Here is a 10,805-nt window from a genome sequence, read left to right as displayed (position 1 = left end):
TGTTCATCCCCTCATGACCCCGATGTGCTATAACTTCACTAACAACCATTATCTTTAGCTCAACTCTGATCTCCACTAAGCTAAAAGAGCCTGCAGAAAGAGGCACCAGTTCCAAGTCTTCATATGACAGAATTTGAGTGCAGCAGCTTTCTCTAAAAAGAAAAAAAAAAGTTTAACATGCTTCTTGAGTTTTCTGTTTGACTTTCAGCTCCCAAAATGGCAAAATGTAATCCAGAATCCAGAGCTCTTAAACACCAGGCATCGAAATTGCAAAACTCCTTACCAAAGGAGCACTTGCTCCTCAGTGAGACAGTGCTTTCAAATCCAGCTTAACAGGCTTTTCTTCCTCTAGGTAGCTTTCAGCATTTATTATAGGGATTCTTCGATGCTTACGTTACAGAGCTCGTTAATAAAGTACCTTCTGCCTTGGCTAACACTTACCTATCTCTTACAGAGCATATAAAGCCAGAAAGAACAAAAGATGATGATGCATTAAAACTGCAGAAAAACTTCTGGTGTACATGTCAACTCACACACACGTCACAGCTCTCACAAGCTGCCCTGCAGCTCCCTCTCCCTGAGCGTGGGGTGTCCTTCCCAATATGCCAAATGTTTATTCTTTCTTCTGGAGCATTGGCTAAAAATTCTGTGGGGATGAAGTGTAAAAGCAGCCTCGAGCATAACTTGTGGTGAGCTTCTAGTAATTGAGCACAGATGACAGACAGCTTTTGCTGGCGAACACTCAGCCCTTACAGGCCACATACCTACACATACGCTCATTTTACCCAAGATAAAACAGGGGATAAAAGGCTAAGGGGATGCTTTCATTCCCTCCACTGCCAGACATTTACTTATAATTCTCCAGCCAGGAGCACCTGAGGCAGGGACAGGAAACAGAGGGAAAGTACTAACATAAAAAACCTTTGCCAGCTCATTTTGAGTAACTGCCAGCCCATGTTACTCTAACTCATGGTTTAGGTAACAACTAACTACCAAAAGCAGCAGGTAAAGCCCACTGAGACAGGGAAGTTGATTTCTTGCCTGTTTTCTTCTCCTAACGCTACATTCTTTAGGCCAGTGCACTTCAGCACATCTGCTTGTGCGGCCCTGCATTAGCACCGTTAGGAAACTGGACTTCAGTGTGATAGGTCTGTCGGGACCATATTTATCAACAGCTTTTCACTTCTGCCAAGAAGCCAGGATAGATCGGAACAAAGGTCACTGGGCGCTTCCACCTCTGCTACAGCAACAGAACTATCCCAAAGGTTTAGGCGCTTGCTCAGCACTTCTGCCTTCCCCCACCCCCTCTCGCACTCCGCAGGAAGCAGCAATACTGACTGCATGCTACCAGCTGCTAACACAGGCCTAAAAAGCAATCACCCAAAGGCAAAGTTTCAAAGAGCACAAAGCAAGTGTGTTTTTCACCTATTTGGGAGGAGAGACTCCGATCAGCCACTGTCACTTATGCTGAGAACACAAAGCACAGTAAAAGCACAGTAAAAGCACACTGCTTCCAGGCTCTCACCTGACTTGTGCAAATTGATGGATCGCAGGTTGGGGAACAGCCTTGCTAGGGAATCTTCTGACTCTTCAATGGTCGTGAGGTTGTTGTTAGCCAGAATAAGTGTGTCCAGTGATGGAAACATAATTCCCAGTTTTCGAATTTCAGTCCAGTCTTGAAGATTATTGTCAGTTATATGGAGTAATTTGAGAGACTGACAGCACACTGGAGAACAAGACACTGTTTCATAGTCGTTAAGGCACAGGAAGAGCTCCTCCAAGCTGTGCAGGGGAAGAAAGACCGTATCATCATCTCAAAACATACCTGGAGAAACAGCTACCCTCCCAGGTACAGGGACACGCATATGGGATTTCAACATGACTTTCTGTAACGGCTCCTATGTGATTTGAAGCCTTGGTGCAGAGAAGACCTTTGAGCACTCCAAAGGGAGTAGTTCAACTACGACTCAGCTCCTGTCCATAAACCTCCTCTACAGATGAAGAACAGCTCTAAGGGTTTCCCGAGTCTCCTAGTATTAATCCCGTAACAGACTGCCCAGTATGGTGTGCCACATTTGTGCCCAACAAGCCACCAACCCAGCTCCAGTGGTGACTGGTGCCTGCTCTCAATGTTCACCACTTAATTTTAAAAGGTGTTTTTATACAACACAGATGATGCTTTCTTCCCCACATCACTGGTTCTGACAAAGATTCCTATTAAAGAAAGAACAGGTCCCACTGAGTTTTCAGACAACTGAACTAGCTCGCCTAATGCCAGGGAAGCGCGGGGTGGCCATGCAGGATATACTGCTGTCACCACCTCCACTTACAAAGCCACATGAAGAGGAATCTGTTATCAAAATGAAGCCACCAAGGACATTCGTGGAAGCAGAATGCCGCTGCCAAGGTGGACTGTGGCCAAGTCACAGAAATCAACACTTTTGCCCAGAAAAGCTCAATGAAATATTACTTGACAAGTGGCCAGACCCTCAGACTTACATCCTATTCAAAAGCAATAATTACAGGTATGCACTGCACCATTCCTTCTGCAGTGACTCAGAGGAAAGCATGTCACCTGCGACATTGTCGGGGTGATTATCCATCTCTAGTATTTAGACTTGGACAAGGAGCCTCAGGCTTTGCAGTGCCTCACAAGTTCAGCTTTTAAAGCAGTGCAAAGCATTCACCTGGCCAGTTCCCAAGCTCCCAAAGGAGAACATTCCCTTTTCCTCTACTGATCATGTTCTTGCATCCTGAAACCCCTCTCATCTCTCACCATGTGATCTGATAAGCCAGCCTTGACCTGCGTGCAGCAAGCAACCCTTTCTACACCCAGCTCCCCATGCTTACTCTGGTAATTCCTGCAGGATTGTGTGGACTGTTTCCCAGGAAGCTTTGCTGTTGTTGAGCACAAGTTTGCGAACACCAGCGAAAGACCCAGCACACCTTCTCTCTAAAACGGACAAACTGAGAGGGTTGGAACTCAAGTTTAGAAACTCCAAGTGGGGAACGTTGGACACAATTTTACTGACCTAAGTGGGGAGGGAAAAAAAAAAAAAAAAAAAAAAAAAAAAAAAAAAAAAAAAAAAAAAAAAAAAAAAAAGAGAAAGAAATGCGTATCAGGCAGTAATCGGACCTCATGCAATAATACCCCATCTCCTAAAAGCAGACCCTTTGGAATCACCACAAGCCAAAGAAATGATATGGGGAAAAAAGGCTTCTGGATAACTACCTGTAATTCATACTCCTGCTATTCACCAATCTAGATTGACTGGCTAATTGCTTATTCACCTCCACAGTTCATTTAATTACACTATCCAAGCTGCTTGATAAGAGAAAGCCAGTCTCTTGGGAGAGGTTATAAAATCCACCTCAACACCAAACTTTAGCAGCAGCAGCATGTCAGAGGAACCGGCAGCCATACTAGCAGGGAGGCAATGGGCACGTCTCTTGAGTTCATGGGCAACACTGATCACTTGCTCAGCTTTCCACTGCTCCCTGCTAGCCACTGACCTTGCCATTTTGCCCAACGTAAAGGGTAACAGAAGGTCACTGTACACATACAATGGATTTCTTACTCGATTCCCTCACTCTGAAAACAGCAGCTTTCTTAAGATCGATCCAAATGTTCAGGTAACTCTGCTTGGGGCTACTTTATCTTTTTGTGTGTACCGATGTGCACCCAAGGGCAGAGAGGTAAGGAAGAAAGATCGAGAAAGAAAAGCCAGAGATGATGACTGTACAGCTGTGGAGTACAGGGCACATAACGGATCGGTGACCAGGGTAGGTGCTGACCTGGATACTGCTAAAACACAGAACGATATGGGAACAGGTTATTTGGATGACTGATTTGTAGTCACCTAATAATGATAAAGTGAACAGAACAGCCAGGCAGCATCAATTCATAAAGAACACATCACGTCAACCTAATTTCCATCTTTGACTGGGTGTCTGATTCAGTGGGAAGCAGTCCAAGGGAATGAGAGCTTCTGATGCCAACCGCACGCCTGTCGCATAGGCAAACTGGGGACTCAGAGTGCCTGGGCTAGCACTGTGAGTTAAGAGTTCAAACCAAAGCTAGCAGACATACTGAGGGGGTGTTCAAAAGAATACTACTCCTTAGGTCTTGCAATAACTGGAATAACTGAACACCTAATCTGTGGGTGATACTGAGGTGGAAAACGTTGCCATCACATTGCGGTACAAGACTAGAGGTCACAGCAAAGCCCTCTGAAACCCCTCAGATGGAAGTTCAGTTCAAGGACAGTCAAAGTACTAACATTTGGGGAAAAAGACGTTCATCCAGAAGATAATTATGTCAGAGGACACCTGGCTAGAGAGCCCACTCCACAGAGTGACTGGATGGGAGGAGATGGGGCAGACCGTGACATACACAGGCCAATAACAGGGCCCAGCTGCCAGAAGAGGGCAACTGTCTCATGTGAAGGTTGAATTCAAGTGTTGAGTACCCACTGCTGGAGGTCATTAGTCTGCCTCAGTTCGCACCTCATCTTAAGCGATGTCACATTTTGGGCACTACACCTTAAGAACGAAGTAGACAAGCTGGAATGACACCAGAGTAACAAAAACGACACAGGATTTAGAAAAAAATGGCCTAAGATGAACAATTGGAAGAACTGGATTTTTTCAGTATTATACTAAAATAGGAAAAGGAGTCACGAAAGTTGAAAGTTTTGAGGATATAAAAGGTTGCTGTATAAAGAATAGCAATGAATGCTCCACCAATCTCGCTGAGAACAGGGCAGGGAGCAATTACATTGCAGCACGGGAGACTAAAGTTCCATAGTTTAGACTACGAACTTATTAGCTAAGCATGGGAATGGTCTATCCGGGGATCTGGAATCCCCATCTCCAGCAGTTTTTAAGAGTTGAGTAGATATTTATCTGCTGCAGATGGCTTATGAAAACTTAATCTCGTCTCAGAGGAAGTGTCAAAGTACACAGAAAGCCTTTCATTTCCTGTGTCGCTGCAAGTTCACGCAGAAGCCGGCAAATTGTGCTGTCCAGGTAGCCTCAACAGACCGCACAGCAGGGTGTGAGGGGCACAGCTTGCGAGTGACAAGCGTGTGTGCAGCTCTCCCGGGTGCCTTCCAGATGTGAGGTCTGCCCCACTGACAGCAAGAGGCGGAGCAGGGATAGATAGATCCTGCTATTCTATCTCCACTGAGCTACCACCTGCAAGGCTAGAAAGGAAATAACAAAAACAGGGCAACCTAGCCCACTTCTGACTGCACACCCCTGTGCCAGAGCTGGGACATTTCTGCAAACACTGAGTTCTCTACCTGTTTAAAGACACAGGAGTCTGATGCAACAGAAACGCATGATAATTCTTATGTTGCTCATCCTGTTCCTTTCCACTTATTTCCAACAATAAACACTGACATAAAAGCAGAGTGTAAGCCAGTGAGGAACTGTTAACAACACTTCAGCAGATTGCGATTGTTTTACGTGTATTACATTGCATTTACCCAGCATATTTCATCCAAGCACACTGGAGGATTTTATGACAGCATTTAGCGTTAATTAATGAAGCCTCAGAAATATCCTTTGAGGTAAACGTTATTAAACCTATTTTGCAGGTAGAAAAACAAAAGTGGAGAGAGAATAAACACCCTGCCCAGCAGCACAGAATCAGTGGCAAAGCTAGGTATCAACTGCCATTACTCAGACGTCCTCGTTCTTACCCTGATAAAATCTGCTCTGCTCATTAACCTCTTGATGTTAAAAATGCCTGTTCCAGTGCTTTTCACAATAAAAAAGAAATATATGTTTGTCACACACAGGCCAAGATCGTAAGTCATGAGGTAAATGGAGTGAAGTGCCCAAATGGCTTGAATTCATCATGTTTACTGCTCAGTTGTTCTTGAAGTAAATAAGCATCAGCTTCAAAGTTGAGAGACAAGCAACAAAAAATGGAGATCTCTCTGCTTTAACTGAACAAAGTATTTTTATAACCTGCAATGCATTTGCAGTCACAGTAATAACCATCACATTTATTCGGAAAGATGCACGTGTAACCATTTTACCTCGTGCCAGTCCTCCAGCTTATTGTCAGAAAGATCTAGCTCAGACACATGAGCACAGAAGGCGGCGATTTCGTTCTCATCCCCTGCACAGGTTATACCACAGCTGTTCAGTACTAGCACGCTTGGAAGGTTGAGGCGATCTGAAACAGGCAGAAAGAAAAGATGCCCTCTGGTCAGCACTGCTTTGCTTCGTTACAGAAGGGAACAACAAGTACAAACAGACATGACGTTCAGCAAAAGAAAAGATCTACCAGGAATTCCACAACTTACACATATTTAAGGACCTCGGGATAAACAGGGATTTTATGACAAGTGACCAACATCAATCGAGAAGTCTTCCTGTGTCTAAATACAAAGCACCACTCAGTATCAGCAACTTTTCAGTCACTTGGCAGTGAGGATGGGCTGGTCCTTTGCAGTTTACAGCATGTCTCATATCAGTCCCTGCCAGGACTTGTGCTCCCCCCAGCTCAGCACGTGCTGCTGCAGATAGCAGAGAGCACTAGGTGGACCGTTAGTTGCACAGGGTCAGACTCCCTTACCCTCTTGTACTTATCCTGCTTAGGGTTAGTAGCAGCAAGGATGTATTTAAACATTTCTGAGCTTTCCCTTTTCAACAACGTAGAACATTCAGCACTCTCATATCCTACAAAATCCTGGGTCTCCACTCTGCCTGATAAACTCCTGCTGTAGTTTTGCTCTAGTTTGCTCTCATGCAGGTAAATGTTCTCGCAGCTATTTCACAGACAAGGACTTGGATCTCAGTCACAGCTTGATTTGCTAAGGCCGGAACATGACACAGTTAAAAGCTGTGGATTTGTAACAGGAAATCATTTCACCACACGAAATCCACTTTTAGGCAAGGAAGGCTATCAGCCTTACACTCCTTCACACACCACACGGCTCTCCCACCACTGTGGAGTAGCTTAATATTAAAAGAGCTCTTAATATTTAACATGAAGCTTTTTCCTTCCTTTTTTTCTCTCTCCCCAATACTCGACAGCTACACAACTAGAAAGGGATTCTAGTGGCAGACAACTACCTGGAGTAATACGAGTTTCCCAGTTTCCTGGCTCATTAGCGTTCTCCTTCTTTAAAGGGTTGTCTTGCACTTTGGAAATTACTCATGACGTACTTGCAAGTCATGTCTTGGTCACAGTTCGAGGCCCACAAACAGGCAGGATGCCCTCTTTTCAGCATCCAAACAGCTCAGGTAAGTGCTTGCTCGCACACAGGAGAGAGGACACTGGCTGAATGTTCCATCAGGCCAATTTTCTGTTCATTTTGAGCAACACATGGCACGTTTTATCCTTAACTGAACTCAGGCCCTTTTTCCTCCTCTGTTAAACCCCGTTACCGTACACATCATCTAGCTGACCTCCCTGGCTACTTTCCCCTTTGGGGCTGGTTATGATATGAACTGACCTGACAGAAATTTAACCTACTCTTACAGATCAAGATGGGTAAGAGGTTACACAAAGTAGGGGCAGTTCTGGTGGGAGAAACGTGAATCTCAGACTCATCTGTAGAAACCAAGAAGCAAACACTAACATCAAAGCATGAGGGAAGACTAAAGGGTGTCGAATGGATCCAGGTCAAAGAGCAGGAAATAGCGACACAGATTCTGCAGTCTGGGAGGCTCCAGGACATACAGGAGCAGCACAGCACTTCAGACACACGTCTGTCTGAAACTCCCTCAAGGCAGTAATGTCAGAACAAAGGAGAGGGGATTTCTTCACCAGGTCAGCACGAGCGCGGTCAGAGAGTGTTTGATGCCTTGAGAAGAAAAGCCAAAGAAAACCATAAATTCGAGTCACTTGTCACAAAAGTGACAGCAGAGCTGGAGATTCAATGACTAATTGCTGTGATAGAGATATGGTAAACTCCTGTGTAGATGGGACTCCTGCACCTGCAGGCACCAACGCAAGCTGATGGCACTGCGTGACTCCACTAGCATAAGGACCAACTGCAAATTAAAATCAAGTGTTATGTATTTGTTAAGCCATCTCTGCCAAAACACTTGTTGCTGCAACCTGTAATAAAACAGTTTCACTATTTTGAAGAAAGCAGCAGGGACTGCTGGACCCTCAGATACCTTATGTCCATCTTTCATGGACAGGACTGATTCTGTTACCCTGAAGGGAAACCCACTTGTTTTTCACAGCAGCAGGTTCAGTCACTAGATGAACTTCCTGTCTTTGTTAGATTCCATTCTCTCACCTCTTCAATAAGAAACACATTATAATACATCATGATGCTTCTTCTTCTAGTCAGTTCAGTTCTTTTCTCAACGCAAGAAAGAACAATCAAGAAGCTGATCCCACCCAGCACCCCACAGACATTCCAGACAGACCAGAAGCCCACCTTTCATTGGTGACCCCTGTGGAGTTGCTGGGACGTGCACACCCATACCAGGTCCACGACGATATGGGAAGTTCTCAGGGCTGTATTTCTCACAAAGAACTTGCATGAAACTTCTTCCGCTGGGCTGGTCCATGCTTCCTTCTTGGACTTCTAGTTAACACAGAAATAAACAGAGCATATGAAGTCAGCAACTAATAAATCACCTCCAGCAGTAGTGCTCAGGAACACAGGACAGAAAGCAACCAGCCAGGTGATGGGTTTCTATTGCAGGTGAGACTAACAGGTCATATTTCCAATTTGAGATTACAGTAAAACATTACCTGAAAAGATGCCAAAACCAAACAGGGGGCCCAAGCCACACAAACGTGTTTGCAGTCACACCACTGCAACCCTACCACACAGGTCAAGGACAAGACCTCCTTGCCCCACATGCTTTTATAGGATAGTGCCAAGTATGCCCCAGGCTGCAAAAGGGGACTTCTGAACCTCTCAAGAGTACACTCAAACAGATTTCCAGGGCAGCAATGAGGGGAAAGAGCAAAGAGCTGTTTGAGTAAGAGACTGCTTGAACAGGTGATTTCATCCTGTGACATCTCTTTCCTCTAACTCAGGACTTTCAGTCAAGGTCAGCTTTCTGGATGGAGGAAAAAGGAAAAAGAAAAAGCAGCCACAGCTTCCTAACTGTTTATAAAGAAACACTAAGCAAGGAAGGTTATGGTTCGGTTTTGTAAAATCAGGCCAGTGCTGTAAACAGCCTAGAGCTCACCAGTCTCTGGGCCATGCAGTGTCATGGAAATACTCGGGTTCGGTAGTAGGCTCACTCAGGAGATCTCAGGGCTCTCACCTTCACAGACAGCAGTGGCTCATTTGAAGCAAACTTTGGCTTCAAAAAGATCATCATCATTTCTCCTCTGACATCTGCAAAGAACTACAGTCTGTCCGTCCTGCTTGCAAACCTGAGCATCTAATTAGAACACAACTGCTGTGTCATGAACGCTTCCTGAGCACACGAGTGCACCGTTTGTACCCACGAGCACATCAATCAAAAAAGAAATCTTCAAACTGCAGTTTGTGTTAGGAACAAGGCATTTAATTTCATGCTAAAACATTCTGCATGCTCCAGGAACAATGGGGATTGACAGCCAAGGCTCTAGGCTGAGAGGCCTCGTTCCAGGGTGGTTTGGGAGCTCGGTACTGTAGAACAGACTGGTGCTGCTTTCTAAACATGCATCCAGACCTCCTGGTCTGGGAATTGTGGAAATCCCCTGGGCATAAAGCTGCCTGTCCGTCACACTGCTTTTCTATCAATTCCACTCCTCTTCATCCGCTGAGCAAACATCAGCTGGGAATTCCACTTGAGAAACTCACCTCAGCACCACACCAAACGCAAAAAAACATGTTTCCAGATACAGAGCGAGAGCAATCCAGAACTGAGAAAAAACCCAATGACGTTTACTTTCAACAACTCTGAACGACAAACTTTTCCTTTCTCAAGTTTTACTCGTGCACACCAATGCCACTACCTGGTGACAAAAACATCAGGGGGTGGGCAGCCACCTTTGCCACTTCCTGTTTCATCAGGACTCACATTTGCTACACTCATCTGTCACGCACGTGGCTCCTCTGAATCACTGGAGAGTAAGGACTGACCGAACACGCAAAGCAATCATGACACACCTCCGGCAAATGTTGTTGTCTGTACGAGGGCAGGGCAGGGCAGGAGGCAGGAGGGTTGGCAAGCTGCGCGTTTCTGAGTGTTTTCCTGTTGACAGCACAAGGAACAACGCGTATCCTAACATAACTCTGGGGTTTCTAAACGACATCATAGATTGCAAAAGACACGCTCAGTCTTTGATAGGTGTCAATGAATGGTTTTTGTTGTCTATATTTAAATGCTCTGCTGGAAGGCCGTGGCCCCAGTGACACAAAACGTGGCAAGTGTCTGCGAAGAGCACGACCCTGACTTGAGATCCAAGAGAAACCCAGTGGTCGGCTGCAGCTGATAAGTGAAGTGAAAGAACACTAGAAATGACAGGAAAAATATTTCCATCCCCTTTCCATAAGCCTATGAGCAGAACAGAGACCCTTCAAGAGAATTACAGCATTAATTACATTCTAATTAATTCCAGTACCACTCGAACGCCTTCAGAGCACGCTCCAAACACGTTTTGACGTGTTTGTATACATGAAAAACAAACATCTATCTCAAAGAAGCTGGTCTGTCCTTCACCTAAGGCACGATTCAAGGAAATTATTTTTGAAGTGAACTTGACAGACAGCTGAAGGAATACTACCAGGGTGGACAGATGGACGCTCCAAGCCACCAGGACAAGCTGCCCAAGCAGGCAAGATGCTCTCGGGGACCTCATCCAGACGAGAGTAACTATTTGCTCA

The 10,805-nt window shown here is 45.2% G+C and overlaps 1 protein-coding gene across 1 annotated transcript in view; it reads right to left on the bottom strand.

Moving 5' to 3' along the window:
• The window catches only part of TBCEL (tubulin folding cofactor E-like), a 16,398-nt gene extending 7,854 nt beyond the window's left edge, over positions 1-8,544 (bottom strand). The window contains exons 1-4 of the mRNA XM_010141030.1: positions 8,412-8,544; positions 6,048-6,187; positions 2,851-3,032; positions 1,526-1,782 (exon numbers count right to left, since the gene is read on the bottom strand). Coding sequence (XP_010139332.1) covers positions 1,526-1,782; positions 2,851-3,032; positions 6,048-6,187; positions 8,412-8,544 — 712 coding nt within the window. The remainder of the gene's footprint in view (positions 1-1,525; positions 1,783-2,850; positions 3,033-6,047; positions 6,188-8,411) is intronic.
• Between the last annotated feature and the right edge of the window lie 2,261 nt (positions 8,545-10,805).

The sequence above is a fragment of the Buceros rhinoceros genome, unplaced genomic scaffold (genome assembly GCF_000710305.1).
Source record: "Buceros rhinoceros silvestris isolate BGI_N320 unplaced genomic scaffold, ASM71030v1 scaffold10968, whole genome shotgun sequence".
NCBI lineage: Eukaryota > Metazoa > Chordata > Aves > Bucerotiformes > Bucerotidae > Buceros > Buceros rhinoceros.
The sequence above is the reverse complement of the archived record's forward strand: the minus strand, read 5'-3'. Positions and strand labels throughout refer to the sequence as shown.